Source organism: Cyprinodon variegatus, unplaced genomic scaffold, assembly GCF_000732505.1.
Source record: "Cyprinodon variegatus isolate N-32 unplaced genomic scaffold, C_variegatus-1.0 Scaffold1857, whole genome shotgun sequence".
Classification (NCBI taxonomy): domain Eukaryota; kingdom Metazoa; phylum Chordata; class Actinopteri; order Cyprinodontiformes; family Cyprinodontidae; genus Cyprinodon; species Cyprinodon variegatus.
Window position 1 is genome coordinate 51,006 of NW_015152310.1, and position 27,818 is coordinate 78,823.

At 37.7% G+C, this 27,818-nt stretch overlaps 2 protein-coding genes across 2 annotated transcripts; one reads left to right on the forward strand and one right to left on the reverse strand.

The window, feature by feature from the left end:
• Window positions 1–1,503: 1,503 nt before the first annotated feature.
• Window positions 1,504–11,007, forward strand: LOC107104719 (phenolphthiocerol synthesis polyketide synthase type I Pks15/1-like). Its single transcript, XM_015404791.1, has 6 exons — window positions 1,504–1,624; window positions 1,704–1,857; window positions 2,352–2,512; window positions 2,591–2,794; window positions 4,407–4,588; window positions 5,348–11,007. Exons 1-6 carry the CDS (start codon window positions 1,567–1,569, stop codon window positions 10,802–10,804), a joined length of 6,216 nt encoding a protein of 2,071 aa, XP_015260277.1. The 5' UTR covers window positions 1,504–1,566; the 3' UTR covers window positions 10,805–11,007.
• Window positions 11,008–13,320: 2,313 nt separating this feature from the next.
• LOC107104718 (erythronolide synthase, modules 1 and 2-like) lies at window positions 13,321–25,135 on the reverse strand. Its single transcript, XM_015404790.1, has 6 exons — window positions 25,078–25,135; window positions 22,603–22,756; window positions 20,650–20,810; window positions 20,330–20,536; window positions 20,030–20,211; window positions 13,321–18,870 (listed from the first exon to the last, which is right to left on the reverse strand). The coding sequence occupies exons 1-6, from the start codon at window positions 25,133–25,135 to the stop codon at window positions 13,321–13,323; spliced, it is 6,312 nt and encodes a 2,103-aa protein (XP_015260276.1).
• Between the last annotated feature and the right edge of the window lie 2,683 nt (window positions 25,136–27,818).

A 27,818-nucleotide genomic window follows, 5' to 3' on the forward strand; every position in this document is an offset into this window, starting at 1 on the left:
GGAGACCAGATATCATATGAGAAAATGTTAGTTTCCACGGGGCTGCTTTGGTCCACAGCAGGTTTACAGATCCCCCACTCTTCACTGCACTCAACTTCCCTCCATACTCCCCATTCTGGAATCTTATTGAAGAGTTCTTCTCTACCTGGTGCTGGAAGGTCTATAACCATCATCCCCATCATTTTACAGGCAGCGGAGGAAGCATGTCAGGCCTGGATGCAGCATTCAAGGAGATATTTTCCCCGGTGCCTTGGATAAGACATCAAGTCTTGTGGCCGGACCCAAAGCTGGTTGTGTTAACTGATATATATATATATATATATATATATATATATATATATATATATATATATATAAAGAGTTAAGCAAGGTTCGTTAGCTTTAGCAAGAAACCTTAAATGTTTTGCTGATTTGGTGAAAGGTTTTCTTATTTGTGTCTAGAGTTTTGCAAAAATAACAAATAGTTACAAAAATTGTGCTTAAGCCATAAGAAAAAAACCCAACTAATTAATTTACAGAATTCTTTTTTCTGCACCATCTTTACAGGCTTTTCCCTCTCCAGTCAACTTTTTATTCAAATTTCAAACTTTGTCTTGAATAAATCCATTTAACTCTGATTTTCAGATTGTACTGTACAAAACTTACTACTGCATTTAAACAGTTTAAATGAACTCACTAATTAAATGTCAATTTTTTTTAATCCACCTATTAGGATTTATTGACGCAGAATCAGCAGCATGTCATGCCTGTTGCTTCTCTAATGATTAAAATCAATAAATAGTTCACCATTTAAAAGTATCATTTCTGGATTTTTTTGTAAAGTCGACTCATGATTTCAAGCAACACTTTTCTATTTTGAATTTTTTTTTTTCAGTTGATAACTAATGACTTTTTGTTTCCTGTGTGCATTAATATAACTTGACACAGATGCTCCGTTCTCTTAAAGAGTAAGGAAAAAGTTACCATTAAGTGAAAACAAATGTGCATTGATGTTAATATTCACCAATGAGCTAAAAAAAAAAAAAAACGGCTCCTTACCTAATCGACCCAATAACTACAGTAATATTAAATAGCGGGGATGCATCAATGTTTTGCTTTCTTTTACATTAAATAGTATGAGCTATACTATAATGTATAACACATAAACATTTAACTGGATCTGTTTAGGTGATGAGTTAACCTATTTGAAGGAAAAATCAATCGTTTTTCATAAATAGAAATGTTATTTCTATTTACTACACAAAGTAAAACATAGAAAATAAAAGCCGACTTCAAAGTTTCTAAATAAACACTAAATGCTTATATTAAATAAAAGACCCTTTGTCAAAGGTAATTTCTCCTTTCTACCGTTTTAACCTGCAATTAAGGGATTTGGTTCCAGGTTAGACACACTGAGCCAGAACAATGTCCCCTTGTTTTTTTCCATTGACTTGTCCCAGTATTTATAAGCCGGCACCAGGTTTAAGAAAAGCTGCAGAAGGTTCAGATCTGACTGGAAACCAAGAAGCGTTAATATGAAAATGCTTTCATTTAACTTCTTTTAAACAACATTTTTGTGTCAAAGTAATGGAGGACACAGATGGAGATGTAGCTGTTATCGGAATAGGATGTAATTTCCCAGGAGGTAAGACTTTTCTGGTTGCACAAGGTTTCATTCAATTGTAAAGGATAAATTGTGATTATATCATCATACTTTATGTCAGGTGAAGGGCTGGATAATTTCTGGAAGGTCTTAAAGGAGGGAAGAAACTGTGTGGTGGATATTCCAGCTGATAGGTTCGATGGGACCTTCTGGCAGGACTCGGACATCAACAAGCCTGGAAAGAGCCAAACAGCAAAAGCAGCTCTTATAGAGGGGTGAGGCAGCTAATCAGGTCTGTTACAGTGTCAGACGAAAAGCATTTCCCCAGCATGACGCTTCAAACACCATGTTTTGTGGTGAGGATGATGTTTTCAGGGTATTGTGTAACAAATATGTGTTGTAAAGTCACTGCTCCTTCTGTTTATTAAAAGGTAATAGACCGAAGGGGAATCAACACTAGTTAATTGTACAATTTTTAGATTTTTCTTTAAGTTTTATGAAATATAAACGTATTTCAATTAAAATCATCTGTTCCAATCCATTTAGAGTACCACCCCTAAGGAACGCAGGCAATAGAGCACCATGCAAGTGAATGTGAACTTTTTGAATTTCATTTAAAACATTAAGTTCTTAAAAACTTGCAATGAATTCCACCGTATTTGCTGTTCTAACATGACAACAGTGGGAAAAGGAACCAGATATTTTTATAGGGCACTGTTTTCTCATGACTGAGTTATGACAAAACTATTTGGAATTTGTTTTTTTTTAGGTTTAACGAGTTCGATGCCAGATTTTTTGGGATCCCTGAAGTAGAAGCAGACAACATGGATCCTCAGCAGAAGCTTCTCCTTCAGTGCACATTCAGGGCCTTAGAGGATGCAGGGTTATCGATGGAGAGCATCAGTGGAAGCAGAACCGGCGTTTACATTGGTAATTCCTCTGATATATGGTGTTTTGAATCCAGAGAGGATGAATTATGTCATAACCCCCTCTGATTTAATAATACAGGTTTGATGAACAGAGACTATGAGATGATCAGAAATAACAATCCAGCGACCATAAGCCACTACAATGCCACGGGGACATCCATGAGTGTTGCAGCAAACAGGATTTCCTTCATCTTTAACCTCACCGGCCCTTCCCTGGCTATTGATAGTGCCTGTTCCTCCTCATTGGTGGCTCTGCATGTAGCCTGTCAGGCCATAAAGCAAGGTAGGCATGCTTTGGTTCTAAATAACTAATTAGTCTGTGTTTAGAATCAGCTTTCCATACTTTTTGTAGGACATCCCAAACACATTGTATTCAGATGTTCTGCACTTTGATAAGAATTCCCTTGAATCCATTTGAGTGTCTTTTACTGAATTGATCTCTGAAAAGTTTTTAATTAATCAAATCATGTCTTAAATTAATCTAAAATAAGTGGGGGAAGATTAGGGCCATAAAAAATGGCCACCAAGTAAAACAAAACAGGCAATTGATTTCTGATGTTTATCTCAAAATTCTGAGTTTATTCTCAGAATTGTGACCTTAATCCCTGAATTATTCTCATAGAATTAGGACTACTTGTAACATTCCTACATTATGGAGATGATAATCTTGGGATTTGGTAAAGAGTCTTTATTATAATTCTGAGATTTAAGATCAGATGTCGGAAATTAAAGTAAGAATTCTGTGAATAAAGTCAGAATTCAACAGCCTTTTTTTATTTTGAGTGAACTGTTTTAGTGGCTCTAATCCCCCTCTGTACATAAGACTAACTGTCCAACAAATCTTTAGGAGCTGCCATTTCTGTCTCTCCATTCACCACTGGGTAGCACTGCTGTCTCTGTGGGACAAACAACAAGCGCTGTACCTTTTATTGTATCTGCCAGAACAAAATAACTTTATGACTATATTAAACTTTAAAGTTGGTTAATTGAAACTCAGGCCCAAACCATAGTAGGACCCTCACCATGCGTTACAGATTAATATAGACATCTTGAGCAAAACACTGAATTGGCTTAAAGTTTTAGTTAAATATGTAAACCAAAATAGAATCTATTTTTTTATGTTACGTCCACCAGGCTTGTTTGGTGGGGGTAACATTAAAGGAGACCACACAAGGATTTTCTTTAAAGTGAAAATTGAATTTATTAAATTATACTAAAGAAACAATACCTGAAAAGGAATAAATAAAATGGGAAACAGAAAATGGCTTAATGCAAAACCAATAACTAAACAGAAATAAGCAAATGCAACCAAACCTAACAAAACCCAACCTTAGGACAGGATACAAACCAAACCAAGCCAAGCCAAACAGGGTTCTGAGGAGGTAAGAGAGAGAAGCCTCTTGTCTGCTGCTTGCATGACAGCTTTTAAAGCAGATGAGCACCAATTAGGGCAAAACAGAACACCTGCAGAAGGCCTGCATCCAGAACCCTGCAAGGAAAAGTGGAGAAACCCACTGCAGCCGTAACATTTACAAAACTATCATCGTGTGATGTGGGACATTTGGGAAAAAGGTTTCCGTGTCCAATTTATGGTATATATTGTTTGTTATGTGGAGTTAGTGATCCTTCGGGATAAATAGCTTATTTTCTTGATTTTATGCCAGAGTTAATTGACTTCTGAATCTGAAAATTGTCAGATATTGCACCAAAATAAGTAGGAAATAAAATAGATTTAATTTACAAAAAAATTTAAAGATATTTAAAACTCCCGTGGATCACATAATGACAAGCATTTCAAAGAAGATCTGGGCTAAATAAGGATCAAAGTTAGGATTGTTTAACAATTAAGTTCATTTTTCTTCTAAATTTCAATTGTAACTTTTTTTTTTCCACAGGAGACTGTGAGATGGCCCTCTGTGGGGGAGTCAACTGTATAATAGAGCCCAGAGTGTTTGTTGCTCTCAGCAAAGCAAGGATGATCTCATCTGAGGGAACCAGTAAACCTTTCTCCATCAGAGCAGACGGCTATGGAAGAGGAGAAGGCTGTGGTGTTGTGCTCCTAAAGCCTCTAAAAAAGGTATTTTCATGGCCTTTTTGCCCGACAGTTATCAGTAGTTTATTTGATAGAACAATGATTTATTTTTAATATAGAGTCCATGCAAAAACACCTCCCTTATACCTACCAGTTTATTTTTTAAGTACCTTTATAGAACATTTTGGGTGAAATATCTGGAAAACGTGGAGGATTTCAAGCACAAATATCTTGCAAATGAAACTAACTACTTTACTACTTTACATAATTTTACTCTTTATTGTTGATTACAAAAGATGTTTTCTATCTATAGCATCAAAGACTGTTTGAAAAACAAAACCCGATCAGCAAATCCACATTTATATTACAGCTAGTTAATATAAACAGTATATATTGGTTTTGGGAGGGAATTTTATAAATGAAAACAATTAGTTAGGTATTCCCTAAATTTATTTTTTTAAATGTCCATTAAAACAATATTCTGGATTATTAATCTGTAAAATGTGAAAAAAAAGTAAAATTGGTGAAACCTACAAAAACTGTAAATAATTGGATGTGATCAAAATACCAAATCGTTTTTTTTTTTAAGATTTTAAATGAGGTTTTATCGCTATTTCATACAACTGAACTATAACCTTGATGGGTTTAAGGCTTGAAAACCTTAAAGTTGTTGATTCTTCCATTTGATTGTTTCTTTCCTTGATGTAATTGTTTCTCTTGGAGTAACTTAAGTCTTCATCATTTATATAGTTTGTATAAAATGTTAATTACTTTTTCTTTTAACTGCAAACTTTATACTTGCAGGCCTTAAAAGACAACAACAAAATATGGGGTGTGATCTTAAAGACTGCAGTTAACCAAGACGGACATTCAGTGACTCCTATCACCAAACCCTCAGTGACACAACAAGAGGAGTTGCTCAGAACAATATACTCTGACAGTGACATAAAAAATGTCCAATACATTGAAGCTCATGGGACTGGGACTCCAGTTGGCGACCCAACAGAGGCAGAAAGCCTCTCAAATGTTATTGCCCAGACCAGACCTCCAGGCGCTGAGATGCTGCGGATAGGCTCGGTGAAGGGCAACATAGGACACACTGAGTCTGCAGCTGGGATCGCTGGATTGATCAAGGTACTCCTAATGATGAAGCACAGAACTATTGTTCCCTCAGTTTTCTACTCTGGTGACAGTTCAAGTGTAGATACAAAAACTCTTAAGTTAAAAATTCCAAAGGAAATAGAAAGATGGGATGCAAATCAACCATCGGGAAGGGTAGCTGGGGTCAACAGTTTTGGGTTTGGGGGAACAAATGCACATGCCATCTTAAGAGATTATAATCATCAAGTAGTTCCCACAAAGGCTTGGCAGAAACTCTTTGTTTTGTCAGCTGCTTCTGAGAAATCACTGATATTGACCATAATTGACACCTACCAAAGACTGTGCAGTAGTCCTATGCTTGACTTCCATGCAGTTTTGTACACCTCAGCATGTGGGAGGAGTCACTTCAAACATAAATATCGAAAAGCCTTTTTACCATCTTCCCTCTCAAATTTACAACAACAGCTCAGATCTGCACAAAAAACAGAGGTACAATGGGTACAGTCTAACCTCCAGGTGGTCTTTGTATTTTGTGGAAATGGGGTTTGTTACAAAGGTATGTGCAGGCAGCTCATGGCGCAAGTTCCTGCTTTCAAAGAGAAGGTCAAAGAAGTTGAATTTGCCTTTCAGAAACACACTCCCATCAGAATCAGTGAATTGCTTGAGTGTGAATTTCAGGATATTGATATTAGTCAGCCTAGTATTATCCAGCCTATTCTTTTTGCAATTCAAGTTGGGATTGCTACTCTGATGAAGCGCTGGGGTGTTAAACCCAAGGCCATGCTTGGCCACTCTGTTGGAGAGGTCGCTGCAGCTCACTGTTCAGGTCTTCTGTCTCTTGACGATGCAGTGAAAGTATTGCACCATCGCAGTACTTTTCAGAGTTCTGTCACAGGAGGAAAAATGCTTGTTGTCAGCAACATAGCTGTAGAAAGGATCTTAGAAATGATACCAGACTTTGTTGGCAAGATCTGTGTTGCTGCTTTCAACAGCCCTCGGTCATGCACTTTGTCAGGAGATGCAGATTCAGTTGATGACCTCCATGAGATGCTGAGGTTCAAATTTGCAGATAAAAATGTGTTCCTTCACATCTTGGATGTCCCTGCTGCTTACCATAGCCATATGATGGAACCAGTTCTAGACGATATTGAAAGGAGCATAGGTCTTTTGAATACTGGAAGCATGGACTGTCAATTATTTTCCACAGTTTCTGGAGAGAGATTTTCAAATGGTGATTTCAGTTCTGGTGCCTACTGGGCAAAGAACATTCGGGAGCCTGTTTTATTCAAGAAAACTCTTTTGTCTGTCCTAAAGGAGAAACAGGCTAAAGAAAATGTGGTCTTTGTAGAAGTAGGGCCTCGAATAGCTCTCCAGAGGTACATATATGAAACTCTTGGAGATGAAACAAAGGTTCTCCCCTCTGTCCACCGAAAGAAGGACTGTGAGTCTATCTCCTCGACTCTGACGCAACTGTTTGAACTTGGCATTAACATACTCTGGGAGGAGGTCTTTAGGGGTTGTGAGACAATACCTAGTACTGTACCAGTCTACCAGTTTGACAACACAAAGAATGAAGTGAATTTTGAAGTCTTGAGAGGAGGTAATGAACACTCTTCTTTTTTTTGCAATGGATTTGAGTTCCAAGTGAAGCAGGACAACAAAGAATTCTCATATGAACTTTCTTTGAAGACTGTGCCCTATCTTTGGGAGCACAAAAACAACAACGTTGCAGTTGTCCCAGGGGCATTTTATGTTGACTTAGCCTATGCCTTGGTGATAGCAAACCTGAAGCCAAAGAAGCCTGTCTCACTGCTCAATCTAGGTATAAAATTTGAGAGTGTTCTTACTCTAAACTCAAATTCCAGGAAGCTGACGATGATGCTTGAGCAATCAGAAACAGAGGCCATGTTTAAAATACAGTCATCGGTTGCTACACACGCCTCTGGCACATGCAGGTACAACAATCAAACACCAATTTTAGAGGAAGAAACCATTTGTCTTGATGTGATTCACCAAAGGTGCCAATTGGTTCTGACACAACAGGAATTATATTCAGTTCTCTATCAAGCTGGATTTGAATATGGACCACTTTTTAAGCACCTGAATGATGTTTGTTTTGGGAAGAAATACAAGGAAGCTGTGACTACTTTTCAGGTTCCCGGTGAACTTCGGACAAGTCTCCATGATCATTACATTCACCCTGTGCTGCTGGATTATTTTATTCAAATGGCTGCAGTGGTAGCAATGGGACAACATGGAACCAAGAAGGGATTTCCATCACAAATCGCAAGTGTTGCTATATCAGAACCCCTGCAGGAGACAATGACCATGTATCTTTGTACAGCCCAGCAAACTGAAGCTTTCCTTGAGGTTTGTGGATGCTTTGCAACCACAGAGGGAAAGGTTTTAGTAGAATTTAAGGGTGTAAGGATTACATTTTTGTCCCCTCATACAGAAGTCTCTCAGTCATTGTTTTTTCACAATGAAACAGGTAAACTGGCAAAACAGGTAGATGTTGAAGGCTTTGGAATAAAAGCAATTATTTTTGAAGATCAAATGGGCATTGCTAAAGGACTAAGACCTTACATATGCCCTGATTCGGTGTTTGCAGGGATCAGAAAGACGTTAAGACCTTTTGAAGTTAAAAACCTTGTGTTTCAATCACTGAATAGCGATGTCCATTTGAACACAGTTCTCTTCATTTGGGGTGTGGAGAACCTTACTCATTTGTCCTCCGAAAAGATCCTGGATAGATTTGTGACTTGTTGTGAGGTATTTCGTCAGATTGTTCTGGCTGTCAAAGAGAGCAAACGTTTGTGTACCATCAAGGTCATCACTTACAGAGCCACAGAAATGACAGTAGACCATGTTAGTCCTGGTTTTGTCCTCTCTGGTATGATGAGGTCCTGCTCAGCTGAGATTGCAGATATTCATTTCCAGCATATTGATCTGGCTTCAGGGACAGAGGAAGACATCCAAACCCTGGTTCATGTAATTAAAGCTAACCATCAACACGAAATAAGGATCAGCAAAGGGCAGGCATCAACAACGAGAATAGTTCAAACTCCTGTTAAAGACTGTGACTTATGTGTAGAGCCAATAAAAGCCAGCCAGCTTAGAGACTTTGTCCTACAGACTACTGATCCATATCGAACAACCAATTTGTATCCAATATCTACCATTAACACTGATAGAAATCCTGTCCCGGAAAGTTCAGTAAAAATTCAAGTAACGAATGTCTGTGTGCACACCTCAGACTACTTTCCAGTCAGTACTTCCCATTTCAAATTTGGCAGAACATTCTACTGGAACAAATATGTGGCACAGAATCATGACCTCCTGGCTTTAGATTTTAGTGGTATTGTCTCAACCGTTGGTAGAGACGTAAAAACACTAAGTGTGGGAGACCTTATTGCTTCATGTTATCCAGTTGCTGCAGCATCAGAGATCTTGATTCCCGAAGCAGTGTGCTACAGTACAAAAGCTCTGCCCTTCTTCCGAGAAACACCATGCGTGTCCTATTTCATCCTGGCATGGGAAATCCTGCAGAGGCTGCTGTGTGAAGTTAGGAGAAGGCAGAAAAAGTTGGCAATAATCTCCTCTGATTCAGCCGCTGTTCTAATACAAGTTCTTGCCGTTACAGCAAACAGGTCAGGCTGGGCCGTTTCCTGTCAAGCTAATATCTCTAAGGAATTGATTCATTTTGATGCTTTGCTTTTTCTTCCTCCATTTGATCAATCAATTGAAAGAATATTCGACATTGGTGACCCTGTAAAGCATGTAATTTTTGTCTTTAGCAGTCACATGTCACCCTCCACAAACAATGTTACATTTAAGGATAAAAACATTCATGTGCACCATCTTGATGTGGCTTATGTTCTCCAGAAAGCTAATCTACAAGCACAAACCAGAAATGTCTCCAAGTGGCTTCAGTCGCTAGGCCTTGATGCAGATTGTCTTCGTTATAGAAAGGAGCTATTTCATGAAAAAGAGGCTAAAACTGAGTCCTCTTTCACAACAGCAGCAGTACAGAATATCATTATCAACAAAGAACGATTCAAGGGGCTGATATGTAGTCAAAGCTCTTTGCCTATAAAACCTGCACTTTTTAAAAAGGGATGTGTTTACATTGTAACTGGAGGTTTGTCTGGTTTGGGCTTTGAGACGGTTAAGTTCATCGCACAAAATGGTGGAGGCTGCATTGCAATACTGTCAAGAGGTGTTCCGTCAGATGAAATTCGCTTTCAGTTAGATCTTCTCCAGAAAATAAACGGGGTCACTGTCCTTAACATCCAGTGTGATGTCTCTGTGTCAATGCAGGTGGTGGATGCCATCAGCAAAATTGGAAAAAGATTTCCATCTAATCCAATTAAAGGAGTGTTTCATAGTGCTGCAGTCCTGCATGATGCACTCATTGAATCTCTTGATGAGTCTCTTTTCAGAAAAGTGCTAAAACCCAAAGTTTGTGGTGCTCTGAATCTCCACTTTGCAACATTCCACAACAAGTTAGACTTCTTTGTTTGCTACTCCTCCATCTCATCCTTCATAGGAAATGCCTCACAGTGTAACTATGCAGCAGCCAATTCCTTTCTTGATACATTCTGTCATTACCGGAGAAACCTTGGGCTCGCTGGACAGTCCATCAACTGGGGTCCTTTAAACCTTGGTCTGCTACTTCACAAAGACCACTTTCAGAAGTTCTTGGAGGCCAAGGGGATGATGACGATGGCTGTGCATGAAGTTCACGAGACACTTAAAAAGTGTCTGTTAATTAACAGGCCACAGCAAGTAATTTGCAAATTCAACTTCAAGAACCTCAGCTCACATGTCCTTTCACAAAATCCGTCTTTCAGGGAGCGAATGGCAGCTTTAGTGGAAAAAACACTGACAGATGAAATCCTTGAAAGACCTAATAAAGTTCAGCGATCATTTACAACTTATGACACAGTAAGGATAATAGTCAGTGAAATGCTGAATTTAAATGTTGGCATAGTGGAAGATGACTCCTCTCTTTCAGCACTGGGCATTGATTCAATGTTAGCAATGACTTTGCAGAATAAAATCTACCAGGAGACAGAAATAAATGTACCTTTGGTTACAATCCTAGACCCCAACACCACACTTGACACATTAGTCAGTTTTGTACAAAACTACATTTAATTTATTACCTGTGCCTTCTTGTCATCTGTGAAAAGATGAAAACAACTGAAATGCTGTTCAAGTTTCACTGCAGAGCCTTTCTAAAACAATTACAGTGTTTCACCATAATCCCTGTTTCAGCGGTCAGGATTGGTAAAAATGACCTCTGTTGATTGTGGAATTCCTGACTTTCAGTGAAAATAGTTAGAGTCTTCTTTAGCTTTTTCAACAGCTCAAATGCTAGCTCATGAACAAAAAGGGATCAAGCAGATCTGCATTACAAATTTCATTATTTGCTGTCCTATATTCTGGGACTTATTTGATTTTTACAGACTTTGAAGTTTTTCTATAAAACATATTGAAATAAAGTGTGACATTTCGTTGAATCTACAAGTATGTTGTTTTTTTTAAATTGATTTTGCTAGATGAGTTGAGGAATGTACAAATAAGACTGCAATCGAGCAAACCAAAAGCACTTCTTTCCTCTAGTGAGATTTAAAATATAAATATTCCAGCTGTAGAAAATAGTGAAAAGCATATGACAGTCAGATCATGTTTGTTAATAAAGCTAGCTACTGTGCCAATGGTAGCTCTTGCATAAAGTTTTACTTAAATCTTTTTTTCTTTCTCGCCATATTTATTTGTATTTATTTCAAGTGAGAAGGTTTTCCATATCACATTTCTAGGTGATTCAAGATTTTGGTGGTAAGGTAAACATTATGGACATATATTTCAGGTTGATTTGAATAATCTTACTACGTTTGTTACACTGATATTGCTCTTGTTTAGTTAACTAGATGTGTTGCTTATTTCTGTCTTAAACAAGGACTTTGCTCAACAGTAGCAGACCACCTGTTATTGTCATTATGTAGTAATACCATGTTGTGGGGTTTGGGATGATTTATTATTTTCTTTCTCATTTTTTTTTTCTTTTTTATACAAGAATCACCCAAGAGAAATAACCCAATTATTGAACTATGTCTACTTTCTTTTTGTTTCCTGTTTATTTTGTAATGTAAAATGTAAATAAAATCATTGTAAAATTCAGTTGTTGTGATAAAAAATTTGCATTTCTTTTCACGTGTTTCTTTAATATTTGAGACTAAAGCAGACACGACAGTAGTGGAAACGGCAAATGATGAATGAAACTTTCTTAATTCCCTTAAAAAAATATGCACCTTGGCTTGATGTACAAAAATTCTGTATTGGTTTCTTGTGAAAAAAAAAATCCCTTTTTGCAATCGCTGTGAAATTGTTTAGTTTGTAAAAATTCCCCCAAAACGACCTTCCTTGATGAATACAAAATTTTTACAAAAATTTTTTTTTTATTTATACAAATTTTTCATATCATTTATCTTTTGTTAATATTTGCTTATAATTTTTTGCTTGCATGCAACATGATGTTAACCTTTACATGATTTTTTTTTTTTTAGATATGTAGAGGTACAAAAAGCGTGATTTTCTCCAATCTAATAAATCAATGACTTAAATAGCAAAAAGACTAAAGACGCCTTCTTGCTGCTAACAGATGATTTATGGAGCATACTAGATCACAATATCATATTTTTTCCAGTAATCCAGTAATCAGAATAAATTATTAATTGATCAGTGATAAGAAATGATCATGACCTGTGGAGGAGGCTTCATGTAAGACAGACAGGTACATAAAAGGCTATCTATGGAGACTTTTAGCTTTACAATATATCATTTGCTGAAATGCAATAAAATAGTACTGAAAGGCACACATATACAGCAAATGTGTAAAATTTCAAAATATTTCTATTTACAAATTTTTTTGTTTTCATATTTTACTTTAAAATGTGTTAAATTGCTAAGTCAGTAGTGTTTTGCTGCACAAATTATCTTCAAATAGTTTGACAAGGTATAAAATAACATTTTACTTCTTTTTTCCTTTTTGGTCATTCTTAAATGATTAAGAGGAGAAATACTTTTTTTTAATTAGACATATATCACCTGTGTAAGTGTGAATAAAGTGCAGGTTTCAAACACAAATTCAAAATATTCACAAAGAAAATTGAAATAAATACAAGCAGATAATCAAAATAATTAATCACTTTAAAACACCTGCTAAAGAATCAACAAAATATCTAAAAAGGGACAGCACACATCATACCTCAATTTAGGGAAATTCAACAACAGATAAAAAACAAAATCATTAATTTAGAGAGCCTTGCCTTTCATTCTAGTGAAACACGACAAAATAATGAATAATAACATTTGAGAAAACAAGGAAAAGTGGTAAAAAAAAATATCCTTGAAGTTGATGGCCTACCAAGGGTACTCCAACAGGGAATTGATGATTCACTTTATATCTGATACTGATATTTGTGTGACAATCTGAAGTTTTTCACACAAAAAAAAAACACAGAGAGGAAATCTTTTAAACAGCACTGTAACTACCACTATTAATACATGGATTTTCCATAGGAAATGGTTCAAAAAGCAAATAATGCAGCATAATCATTGGACATAAACACAATCCTTTATTGTTAATATTAACCTTTAAATTATTTTTTTTATAATCTTGTTAAAACATCAGAGTCACTCAGGTTTTCATTCATAAGAGAGTTTTCAAGGTCATTTTTACCCAAGGGTTCCTCACTCAGTATGGTTATAACTGATGATAATGTGGCATTGGGGTCCAACAACTTCACCAGAGGCACATTCACCCCTCTCTCCTGAAACAGCATGTTCTGCAGGGTCATTGCCTGCATGGAGTCCATGCCTAAAGATGAAAGAAGGGAGTCTTCACTCAGCTCACTTTCATCAATGCCAATAGTCTCGCTGAGCAGCGAAAAGACATATTCTTTTGGTGACACTGACTCAGTTTGTCTACTTGTTGCCTCTTCCTCTTTGGATTTTTGGAACGCCTCATTGACTAATGCAGAAAGACGTAAGGTCAAGGCTTTATTTTGAGAAAGTATATTATATCTGATGTTCCTGAAGTGAAACTTGCAAACAGCTTGTTGGGGACGGTTCAAGACCAGGCACTGCTCCAGGCTTTTATGAATTTCTGCAACATCTAACACCATCATACCCTTGGCCTCTAGAAAGCGATGGAAGTTTTCCTTGTTGAGAAGTAGACCTAGGTTCAGAGCTCCCCAGTTGATGGACTGTCCAGGCAGCCCAAGTTTGCGCCTGTACTGGCAGAATAAGTCGAGAAAAGAGTTGGCTGCTGCATAGTTTGTTTGGGATGCATTCCCAAGAAACGCTGAGATGGAAGAGAAGCACACAAAGTAGTCCAGTTGACAGTGCTTTGTTGCATGGTGCAAATTTATTACTCCATTAACTTTAGGTTTAAAAACCTTCTCATAAAGGGTTCTGTTAAGGGTCTCAATCAGACCGTCATGCAGGACAACTGCGCTGTGAAACACCCCTCTTATGGAACAACCTCTAAACTTCTGCCCAATTTCAGCAATGGCCTTTTTTACTTGCTCATGTACAGAAATGTCACACTCCATACTGGTAATTCTGTTCCCACACTGCTGCTGAATATTAAGTATTTCTTGTTGCACATCTGCTGTGGGCTTGCTCCTAGAAAGAATCATTATGTATTCTCCTCCTCTTTGTGAGATAAACTTGACTGTTTCAAAGCCCAGGCCAGAGAGACCACCAGCCACAATGTACACCGCCCTCTTTCTGAACAACTGCCTTTTGCTTGGCAGCAGCTGAATTTCAGACAATCTGGTCTTATCATTTTCCCCCAAAACGATCACAGCAAGCTTCTTTGAGCTGAAATATGAATATATTTTCTCTGCTTCTACACCAGTGCTTTCAGATTTCCCACACTGAAAAGTGAAGTTTTCAAGAACAAATTTTCTGCTGAAATTCACTGACTTCAGCCAGTGATAAATGTGAGGTGTCTGTGCTCTCAGATAACCCTTTTGCAAAACAGCTTGCATCTGAACAGTTTGTACATGAACAGTTTCCTTTATGTATCGGCTCAGGTCCTGAACAAGCAAAGTTTGCGTTTGAGATTCACAGAGGACTACAACATGCTGAGCAGCAGGGAAATCGCAAGTTTTCAGGATGAGGGACTGATCGAATGGGGGTAGGACGACGAACGCATCCAGATGATTGACATCTACAAATGATCCATTGCACTTTGTGCTTAGAATCACGTTCCAACCAGATTTGTTTGCAGTAAGTGCCAAAACTTTTACAAGAGCTGAATCATGAGCCGGGCTAATTATTCCCAAGTTCTGTTTGGGTTTTGGCAAGACACGATGAAGCATCTCCCATGCCAGCACAAAATAGGAAACACATGGTGTTTCTTGAAAGAATGGCAGCTTTTTGAGGCTGTAGCACACATCCTCTGGCACTTGAATTCTACTATTAGCTGTAACAGGATAACAACAAGCAATCTGGTCCCCAACTTTTAGTTTCCTTACATCTTTTCCAACTGCAGTAACAATACCGCTAAGATCAAGCGCGATTAGCTTATGATTCTGAGAGGAGTACTTGTTCCAGTAGAGTGTCTGACCAAAGTTTAGATGTGAAGCACTGACTGGAAAGTAATCAGATGAATGAACACATATCTTGCTAAGTTGAATTTCAATTGATGTGTCATAGAGTGGATATGCTTCTTCTGGTAGAGAAATGGCACTCAATTGAGTCACCTTGTATGCATCAGCTGTCTGAAAGGCAAAATGTTTAGGACCTGTGAAGGTGCATCTACCTTCTGAATGGTCAATGATTTCCAGTGGAGTTCGGCAAATTGACGGCTTTAAGATCAGCCCATCTTTTATGACTAACTCTGGGTACTTTTCACAAGGATGTGAAGTCAGGATCTCAGATAGAGCTTTAATGTCTTCAGTAGAGATGGATCCTATGTCAATCAGCTGAAAAGAAAGATCTGGGATCTCTGCTGCAAATGATCTCACCATACCAGCAAGAGCAAAACCTGGACTTATGTGGTCAACAGTGATTTCTGATGAGCGAAAGGTCACTGCTCTGATGGCTGTAGGGAACTGAATCCACTTTAGCTCCAGAACAACTTGGCGGAAAATCTCACAACAGCTTGCAAGGTTTTGCATGATAACATCAGCTGATTGTGATGTAAGATCTTCTTTCCCCCACACAAATATAACCTCGTCGAAGTTTTCCTTAATATCTGTGATACCATGAATTGAAAGAAGAAAAGAAAATCCATGACTTAAGATATATTTTGCTTCTATGAAGGAAACATACCTAGATCTTGGGTCTAAATGCTGTTGAAGAGCTTTTGAGATCCCCAAGCGATCCGAGAAGACCAAAGCCTTTGGAGACTTACAAGATGTGGAACTTTCACTGACAGCAGTAAAGTCATTATGGTAGAAGTACTGTTCCACCACATGACACCGACTGCCGAGGTACTGGATTATTACATGCTTCACCTCAGCCAATACTCTGCCTTCCTTATCTGTAAAGCACCCGCAAACCTCAAAGTGATCTAAACCCACATCAGTTGCTCTCAGGTAGATAATCATCTCATTCTGCAAGGGTTCAAACACAGAAAGACTTCCTATTTTGGCAGGAAACCCTGGCCTGCCTGCAAATATGTGCTCAACCGTGACGGGTAGAAGTTGCATTAGATAATCCAACACTACAGGATGAAAACAGTAGTCATGCAATTGAGGTTGCAGCTCTTCTGGAACAGAAACAGCTGCAAAGGCTTCCTTTAGATCCTCCCCATAGTGAACATTTGCTTTATTCTGAAAAACATCTCCATACTGGAAGCCACCTTGAGAAAGATATCCATAAAACTCCTGAAAACCCACGACAGATTTGCATCGCTTAGAAATGGATCCTAAAGAGACTAATTTCTCCTCAATCTGTCTTTCTGTCTTTGAAATCACAGTACCTGAAGCGTATGTAGCAGTTGAGGAGAACACCTTGAAGCTATTCTCTTTTTCTTTTTGCTCTAATTGGACCTTCATTTCAACAGAGTTCGGTGTCAATATGAATGGACTATGAAACTTGACACTGAGCTGCAGCGAGTTCAGTGGCACTTTTGGTTTAGTGCTAGCCAGGAATGACGCCAAACCCAGCTCTGCGTAGAAGGCACCAGGGATGATGGGTATGTTATTGTGCTTGTGCTCCTTCAAGTAAAATGTTGCATCAGATGTTAAGTTACAGCTGAAAATGTTGCTTTCACTTCCAGTCTTACAGAGTACAGGATGAGAGCATGCTTTATTGTTGTGGGCAGCTCCAATGATCACATCTCTGTCAGAGCATTCAAACTGGTACCTTGGGAAAAACAGAGGTGTTGTCTCGTATCCTTTGTAAAAGATATTCCAATCTACCTGAATCCCAAGTTCGAACAATTTTGAAACAGCTAGGATGACTGATTCATGCTCTTTCTTGGGTTCTACTGAGGCAACAACTTCAATGTTGTTTCCAAGAGTTTCCATTATGTTTCTCTGCAGAGCTCTTCTTGGCCCTATTTCTACAAAGACTATGCTTTTCTTTCCCTTTGCTGCTGACCTCAAAGCTTGCTCAAAGGCAACTGGTTCACGGATGTTTCTTGCCCAGTATTTACCTGTGCAGAAATCTCCAATTTCAGCCTCTTTTCCAGTAACTGTTGAGAACAACTCAGTATCAAGGTAATTCCTCTGTATTTTGCCTATTCTGTCCTTGATTTTATGCAGAATTGGGTCCATCATGTGGCTGTGGTAAGCAGCAGGAACATCAAGCACATGGAGAAAGAGATTTTGACTAATTGAGGAGCTGTTTAGTTCCTTAAGGAGACTGTCAATTGCATCTGCTTCCCCTGAAAGGGTACAGGACTGTGGGCTGTTGAAAGCTGCAATGCAAAGTCTTCCAGAATATTTATGGAGGAGAGAAGCCATCTCTGACACAGCCATGTTGCTGACCACAAGCATTTTACCACCGGCAACTTTCCTTTGAAGGGTGCTGCGGAAAAATATCACTTTCACCGCATCTTTAAGAGACAAGAGGCCCGAGCAGTGAGCAGCAGCCACTTCACCAACAGAGTGTCCAAGCACAGCATCAGGTTTGATGCCGAAATACCTTAGAAGGGTTGTAATGCCAACCTGAATGGCAAAGAGTAGAGGTTGGACAACATCTGGGTTTTTGAAGTCACTGCTTTCAAACTCACTCTCAAGTGTGCTTAGGATGTTTAAGGAGCTCATCTTTTGAAACATTTGGGCAATTTCATCAATCTTCTTTCTGAATACAGGATGGTTTTTCAACAGCTGTTTGCACATGCCATGGTAAGTCACACCACTTCCACAGAAGACAAACACTAATCTTGGATCAGAGAGGGCTGGGCTCACCTTGTTCCCAACACTGATCAGTAGTTTCCCCTTAAGATCCCCAAGAGATGAAACAGCAATGGCTCTTCTATATTTATGCCTTTGGTGACTTCTTCTACAGGCTGATGTGTATAAAACAGAATCAAGATCTACAGTGGTATCAGTCTCAAGCTGTTGTATGGTGTCTTCTAACATCATAGTTAGAGACTTTGGTGAATTTGCAGAGAGGATAAAATATTTCAACTGCTTTTCACTGCTCTGCTTTCTTGAACAGGCCTGGATGTTCTGTTTGACTATTGCATGTGCATTTGTTCCCCCAAAACCAAAGTTATTCACCCCTGCAACTCTTGCAATGTTAGATTCCCATTTTTCAATGTCCTTAGGAATTCTAAAGCTCAAGCTTTTGGTATCAATACTGGAGGTTTCATCGGAGTAGAAGACAGAGGGCACAATGGTTTCATGTTTCATCATCAGCAGAACTTTAATGAGTCCGGCCACTCCGGCTGCTGACTCTGTGTGTCCTATGTTGCTCTTCACTGAGCCGATCCGAAGAGTCTCTGACCCTGGAGGTTTGGCTTTCGCAATGATGTTTGAGATGCTTCTTGCCTCTGTTGGATCTCCAACTGGGGTCCCAGTCCCATGGGCCTCGATGTACTGGACTCTTGCAATTTCGTTGTCTGAGTAGATTCTGTGTAGCAGTTCCTCTTGTTGAGTCATTGAGGGTTTTGTAATTGGAGTGACTGAGTGTCCATCTTGATTGACTGCAGTTTTGCTGACAATCCCCCAAACGTGGTCATGGTCTTGAAGAGCCTACAAATGCAAAATAAGAAAAAGAAGATCATTTTTGGTAAAACATATATAGGATACGCGGGATTAGTTAGAAAAACTTAGTTTTGGGTGATACAAAGTTTCTGTCTGAAATTAACAATATAAGCAGGATAAAGTGAGTAAGGCGACCTTCCTTTTTTATTTTCACCCCTCTTTTCCTTTCCTTTAATGTTCAAATCCAATCACATTAAAGCCTAAAGCTTTCATCAAATATGTAAATGTAGCTTTAAAGATTTAGATCTTCAGAATGATCCTTTTTTGAATAAATAAACAGTGTCTTTATCCTATTTTAAATGTTATTTCTCCTTTTTGTTTTTTGTTCTAAAGCCTCTAAAGCTCTTTCGACAATGCTAGCCTCGGGCATAAGCAAAATAAAGCAGTGCTCAGGGGCCTCCCAAGAACGCTTAAATTTCATCATCACACTTCATAGACCTTAAATGCTACAATATCTTTATTGAGAATAGGAATAATATTAAATCTAATTTGATGGCTTAGGCATAAATTAAAAGATTCATTACTGATTAAATTCTAAATTCAAATTTTAAGGGAATGCCAAGCTTACTTTATGTTAGTAGAATAATAAAATTGATTGTATGATTTGAATGGATATATATATATATATATATATATATATATATATATATATATATATATATATATATATATATATATATATATATGTGGCGGCCTAGTGGTTAGGGCATAGAGTTTGGAATCCTGAGGTTCAGAGTTTGAGCCCCACTCCCACTGACTGCTACTCTGGGTCCCTGTGCAAAGACCCTTAACCCCACACTGCTCCCCGGGCACCGCACGCTGGCTGGCTGGCTGGCTGGCTGGCAGGCAGGTAGGCAGGTAGGTAGGCATTTAACATTACTTTAAGATGTATGTTTAAATTTAACATTTACATATAAGATATAAATTTCGATTTCATAGCAATATTTTGATATACCTTTTAATAAAATAAATTTGTATGTATTTTTTTAAATGTATTTTTTAATAAAAATACATTTAGATATGTACATATAAGTTTGAGATTTACATATAAATATAACATTTAATTATTGATAGATAATGTAGAAATAGATTAGAAACAGGAAATCTTTTTTTAGTTTTTCCATTCGGCACTCTTTTAGTGTCTGACCTTTTTCAATGGCTTCAGGAGAACTACTCCACAACCTTCCCCTCTCCCATAACCATCTGCTCTGCTGGAGAAAGGCTTGCTTGTCCCTTCAGGTGAAATCATCTTCGCTCTGCTAAGCGCCACAAATACTCTTGGCTCAATGATGCAATTTACACCCCCACAAACAGCCATTTCGCAATCACCTACATTAGATAAAAAGCTGTTATAATTTTAATGACATAAAAATTGTAAAATTGCCTTTTTTTCTACAGCATTCAAATCATGTATGTCACAGAGGTAATATGAAAATGCTGCTCAGACCTTGCTTTATGGACTGGCAGGCGAGATGAAGAGCTACAAGTGAAGATGAACAGGCAGAGTCAATGGAAAGAGAAGGTCCTGTGAAGTTGAAGACATAGGAAACTCTGTTTGCTGCAATGCTCATGGCGAGCCCAGTCCCAGTCCAGTGGTTGATCACAGATGGGTGCACATGCGCAGCATTTGTCTCATAGTCTCTGTTCATTATGCCTACAATTGAGATAAAACATGAAATTATATTAAGGCTATGCCTCTGGTTGTTTTAATAGTTTTAAAGAAGAACCTTCAAAATGAACAATGTCAATATTTTTTTCCTGGATTACCAAAAAACACTCCTGTCCTGGTTCCGCTGGCTTTCTCCATGGGAATTCCAGCATTTTCCAAAGCTCTATAGACACACTGAAGGAGCTGTTTCTGTTGAGGATCCATTTGTTCCACTTCACTGTCACTGATGCCAAAAAACTTATGGTCAAATTCATTGAACCTGTAAAAATATATAGAATTTTATAAAACACATTTTCATACATAACATTACTTTTTTATGTAAGGTGGTTCTACTGTAAAAATGTACAGCACATTTTTTATGATGCCATTACAATTAATGAAAAACTTTATATATATTTTTACATTTTATTTCTTCACCACTTTAGTTGCGTTGATGCAAAAGGCACTTAATTAGGCTAGCGTGTCTATCCTGCTGTATTTTCAACAATGTCCAATTAGGAGTATTGCTGTGATATTAACCCCATTCCCATTTTATTAAAGCTTTAGAAATATCATGTTTTAATATTTTACACTAAAGATATTTTCTCTTGTACTCTATTGTTCCAATTTACATAATGAAAGAAAAAGAATATGTTTTTTTTTTTTTTTTAAACAGACACCTCAACAGTTAAAAGGGAAGAAGTTTCAAAAAGACAAAACATTCTTGCATGTTTGTGATGAATGGAGAGGTTATTAATGGCACTTATCATAAACTGTTTTACTGTATTCCTTAGAGCAGTGCTTCCTAACCTTTTTTGACTTGTGTACCCCGTTTGGCCAAATGTGTTTTTTTTCCAAAAATAGAAAGTATAAATGTTTATAAAATGAAAAACATCTATTTAATTTCCTTAATTTGAACATTTAATGCTCAGATATGTCATTCCTTTTAATTAGAATTAAAAAAACATAAATATGTTACCTGGAAAGTGACTAAAAGTACTGAATTAAATACAAACTCAAATTAAGTTACAAATCTACGTTTTCTAACAAAGAACGGAGCTTTTCTGAATAAGTCCCCTATACACACATCTAAACTTGACAAATAAGGAAATCAAAATTACGGTAACAAATTAATATTAAGATTCACTGTCCTTTTTGATTTGTTTTCATCCTTCACTGAGTTAATGAAAAACCTGACCTTCTCCTGAATCCCCAGCAGTGGGATGTTGTTCATGTCTTTCATGTAAATGTGGATTGTTTTATTTATTTTTTTTAAATCAATCAAAATTTTTTGGTTTATAAAAATCTTAGCTTATTTTGCTTTTTGGTCCTTACAAAGCATAACCCATTACTGCCCAATTTAATTGTATTTCTTTATCTGGGAAGTAAAATATTTTCACGTACCCCCTGCCACGCATTGGTGGACCACTAGGGGTACTAGTAGCCCAGGTTGGGAATAAAGCCTCTATATATGTCAGAAAAAGCTTGGTTGAGTACCAAATAAAGGGGCAAATGTAAGGTTACTCAAGTGACACTTTTAATTGAAACAAATAAAACACAAAAATCTACATTTAATAAAGGCGAGAAACAAACAAAAACCCCCCCCTAAACTTGACCATTTTACCTGTAATCTATTGGTATATCTACAGTACAGCTAGATAGCTTGATACACAACATTAGATAAGAACCATTAAAGTGGACATTCAGAATACTATGTTGCAAGCTACAGGTAATATAACATCAATTTAGTGGTGTGGAAGGATTATGATGCCTTTTTGTTAAAAATCTTAATTTTCCAGCTGCTTTATTAAATTTCCCTGTCAGACTGTGAAGGGCTGCTGTACCATTTATGGAGATAAGGAAACTTACTCTGAGGAAGCAGCAATGAGGATCGCCTTACCTTACTATATTACCAATATGGCATTTATAAAAGGAAACCAACTCCCGAGAGTTATATTTATAGTAGCACCTTAAATTTGGTAAGATTTAAGGCTGCATTAACGTCAAACCTATTTGGAAGGAGAAAACATGAACAGGCTCATATCTGGACCACAACATTATTATGTTCATACCCATCAATGAGAGCGGCCTTGGCTGTGCAGGATTTTCCCAGTTTGGTATCATCTGGGTCACACCAGCTTGCAATGTCGAACCTTTCTCTGGGGATTGAAACAGAGCAGTTTCTCCCCTCCACCAGAACCTTCCAGAAATTGTCAAGTCCCTCTCCTGTTGGTATAAAACAATATATGGGGGAGAAAATATATATATGTTGTTTTGGCAAAGGTGAATATTTACCTAGTGATATGCAAGAGGTTGAACGTCAAAGAGTGTTTTAAATATGAAGAGTAAAATGTTCAACTGAGTTTTTGGGTGATTGAAGGAGAAGAGGTCCTATAGGCCCTCATTCAGGTTATTTATTACAGAGTTTAAGTTGTCCTTAACATGGGGCTCATTTTGTGAAACTACACTACTCAAAAAAATTAAAGGAACATTTTGTAATCAGAGTATAGCATCAGGTTAAATAAACTTCTACGATTGATTTGGTCAGGTAGGTACCAGAGGGGGTTGTTAATCAGTTTCAGCTGCTTTGGTGTTAATGAAATTAACAGTAGGTTCACTAGAGGGGCAACAACAAGACGACCATCAAAACAGGAATGGTTCTACAGGTGGAGGCCGTTGACATTTTTTCCCCTCCTCATCTTTTCTGACTCTTTTTCAACAGTTTTGCATTTGGCTAGGGTCACTGTCTCTACTGTTAGAATGAGGCACTACCTGGACCCTACAGAGGTTGCACAGGCAGTCCAACTCCTCCAGGATGGCACATCAATACGTACCATTACCAGAAGGTTTGCTGTGTCTCCCAGCACAATCTCAAGAGCATGGAGGAGATTCCAGGAGACAGGCAGTTACTCCAGGAGAGCTGGACAGGGCCGTAGAAAGTCTACAACCCATCAGCAGGACCAGTATCTGCTCCTTTGTGCAAGGAGGAGCAGGAGGAGCACTGCCAGAGCCCTACAAAATGACTTCCAGCATACCACTGATGTGAATATCTCTGACCAAACAATCAGAAACATACTTTACAAGGGTGGTTTGAGGGCCCGACATCCTCTAGTGGGCCCTGTGCTCATTGCCAGGCACCGTGGAGCTCGATTGGCATTTGCCACAGAACACCGGAATTGACAAGTCCGCCACTGGCACCCTGTGCTTTTCACAGATGAGAGCAGTTTCACCCTGAGCACATGTGACAGACGTGAAAGGGTCTGGCAAAGCCCTGGAGAATGTTATGCTGCCTGTAACATTGTTCAGCATGACCGGTTTGGTGGTGGGTCAGTGATGGTCTGTGGAGGCATATCCATGGAGTGACATACAGACCTATACAGGCTAGACAACGGCACCCTGACTGCCATTAGGTATCGGGATGAAATCCTTGCACCCATTATCAGACCCTATGCTGGTGCAGTGGGTCCTGGGTTCCTCCTGGTGCATGACAATGCCCGGCCTCATGTGGCGAGAGTATGCAGGCAGTTCCTGGAGGATGATGGAATTGATACCATTGATTAGCCCCCACGCTCGCCTGACCTAAATCCAATAGAACACCTCTGGGATATTGTGTTTCGATCCATCCAACGCCGCCAGGTTGCACCTCAGACTGTCCAGGAGCTCAGTGATGCCCTGGTCCAGATCTGTGAGGAGATACCCCAGGACACCATCCATCATCTCATTAGGAGCATGTGGGGGCCATACAAATGACTGAATACCATTTTGAGTTGCTGCAATGAAATTTCAGCAAAATGGACTAGTCTGCCGCATAATTTTTTTCTAATTTTTCTTTTTATTTTTGGGGTGTCTTTGAATTCAGCCCTTTGTAGGTTGATAATTTTAATTTCCATCAAATGATGTGACATCCTTTTGTTCCTAACACATCACCCAGTACATATCAGTAAAAATAAACAGCATGATTTTTTCCCCATTGAGATCTGATGTTTTCAAAGTGTTTAATTTTTTTGAGCAGTATATATTGAAATCAGTGAAACATGCTTTAGAGTAGACTCATTTTAGTTTCCTTTAACATGAAAAATGAGAACAATATAATAAGTCTATCTAGTCCATCTAAGCAAATAGCCTGAACTACATTTGACTGGACTGGATTAAAGCATATTCCTGTGTGAGAAAGCCCCAAAATAAATCACAAGTTTTCCAAAAAAAATATTCTAGATATGTAAAAAGCTGCATCAAAAGAATTTCATTTTTATCTCTCAAAGAAAAAAGAAAAAACCTGCATTAATCAATTGAAATATATGATATTCAAAGTAAATAGTTTGATTCCTCTAAATTACATATCATGCTGAGTCCTTATGGAGCAAGTGATTCAAAAATAAGAACAACATTAAATGTTCCAAGATCACACTATAAAAAATTAGTAAAAACCTTCCTTGATTTAAATGATTTTGTACCTTTCTGTCTAAAAAACTAAATGTTATCATGGATCGGATAAGAAACTAAAAAAAAGCAAACAAAAGGTAAAAAAGCTGAAAAATTCTTGTTACCTCCTGGAAAGTTGCATCCAATCCCCACCACAGCAACTTCATCTTCTGATTCGTCCATCTTAAACTATTTAAACAAAAATAGAACTAAAACCTATCACATGTTTGCATAACTATTTTGCATCTTGACTGCATTAAAACCAGAGATGTTAATTTTAGCTTCTCCTTTGCATTTGAACCCACCTGTAAACTGTACAGACCCGTTTAGTAATGCCTCAGTGCATCGCAGCATCCATCCCTCAGATGTTATCACTGCCCACCAGACTCACAGACCCTTCTTATAGGCAGCCTCTTCTGGTTATTAAACATTAATGATTGATTGTATATGTGGCCATGGAGATGAATTACTCCAGTGCTCACATTTATGACAGCTTGCAAGTAATTAACCCGTGTTTAATCAATATGTTATACGATAAGAAAGCTGAATAGGCTACTTGTATTTAAATGTACAAATTGTATATAAAAGAATATTGTTTTTAAATTGATGAATTAAACAGTTTCAAGTCTGGTAATTTAAGTAAAGCTTTATAAACCAGTTATTGATGATTCCCACACAGAGTGATGGGTGCTTTAATATTCATATTCATTGAAAACAATTTGTTGCACTGAAAGCAGAACTTAAGCTTTAAAAGGTTTATTTTAATGCAATCAGAATTTTTTGAATAAATTATGAAACCACACCTTGCAAACATGCAGTGTGAAATTATCATATTTCCTAATCATTTAGAAAAACAAAGAAAATAAACTTCAAGTCAAGTACATAAAAGATTATTAACACCAGTATTGAGTTGAGTTATTAAATAAAAGCTGGATAAATGTAGTTATTGACCTCATTCCTTTTCTTCTGGAAAAAACAACAAAACAATGATTACTTTTATACATAGAAACATGCAGTATTGATGAAATTACTGAATTTTTTATTAGCAATATATATCAAAATTACTCAAAAGAAAAGTTATGTGGACATCAGGGCATTAAACCAGATTTGTATGTTACTCTTTTCAAAAAACAAAAACAAATCTAGTGGCTGCCTGAATAACAGCAAATATGCGAGTTTCAGGTCTTTACCAAACAATGAAACAATCACAGGTCAGTTGGATAAAATTATGTTACAACCTCACGATAGGCGTCAGAAGCTGTGATTAGGGCGATAAGAGTGGAAATGTGGGTGGAGAAGCTACACCTCCCTATAAATAGTTAGACAGACTCAGGTCACCAGAAACATCTGCAAATGTTGTGAACAAAGATTGTTCTAACTTATTTAGGTTGCATCATCTCTGACATACATAACGGAGCATTGCAAACATGTGTCATGCTGCACGATAATGCAAACATTAACAGAACAGTCACGGAAAAGACAAAAACAGTCATGTTAAACTATTAAAACACCTCATTTATAAGACTTTCCAGATATTAAAGAGTCTAACTTTCCTTTCATATCATTGATTTGATTGACTTTATTGATCTCACAGTAAAGAAATTTACTTAACACGACAGCTCCATAATCAGAAAGGAGGTGCCAAAAGGAGGAAAAGGTGCTTGGGGGATATATATAGTGGTCCACATATATGCATATATAACAGCTGAAGTCTCTTATTTAAAATGATCATTACTCAGATTTATTGGGCAAGGTATTAAATGATTATTTACATAAACTGGTATTTATATAGCTATTGCACTGATTGATTTAATTGCAGATAAAAACACAGACGTAGCACTTTTATTTACCTGCCTCTTTCATGGCAATGCCATGTTCTTTTCTGTTCACGGGCAACACTTTAAATGGTTTTGTTACCGAAACAGGTTTTATAAATAAAATATCCTTGGAGAAAAGCCAATATATACTAAATTTCAAACCAGAGTGCGAAATACGGGGGGGTCCGGGGGGGCTCGACCCCCCCGATTAACCCATGAGCCCCCCTGAAAGCATCAAAAGCCAAATTTAAGGGGGGTCTGAAATTGTGTCAAAAAAAATTAAATAAAATGTTCTGGTTCCTTAGGAAGCCATTGCTCATATTTGCATATTGTTTCTAAGTTATATACTATAAGCTTTCTTATGTATAATATTTGATATAGTTAGTTCCTGTTTAACGAGTATACGCTGCATAGCTGAATCTGTTCTCACTGTGCTGCATTTTTGGCCAGTACAGCATGTAATTTGATGTGAAGGGTGTATTTCGTTTATGTACACATAGTACTATGTTTCATGTTGTGTTTGGAGGTTTATTGCAAGAAAGGTCACCGAGAAGAGAAGTTTAAAAAGACGCTAGCATACGCGCTAACTAGCCGCTAGCATACACGCTAACTAGCCGTTAGCGATGCCGCTAGCTAGCGGCTAATGTTAACATGTTGTTTGTGTCATTATGTATTTCTGTACATATTCAGGGAATATGTTGACTTTATTATTTAGGAGAATTGTGCCTGTTTATTTGGAATTGTGCCTGTTTACACAAAGACTTATGCACAATATTTTTTTGTTGCAGTTTTACCATTCATTCATCCTAGGGTGACCATATTTTCATTTGGTAAAACCAGGACACCTTGGAGCGGGGGGACGGCGGCAGGGGAGATCTCTGTTCCCATGCATAAAGATGTCTCTGACTTGCACTCACTTAAGATAGGCCCACGTAATCCTACAATAACATGATATTTACAGTTGGTTTATTAAAAAATGCTTTTCAGTAAAAGTCAAAAGCAATAACTCCAATAACAAATGATAATTTTATTCAAAATGTATTTATTAA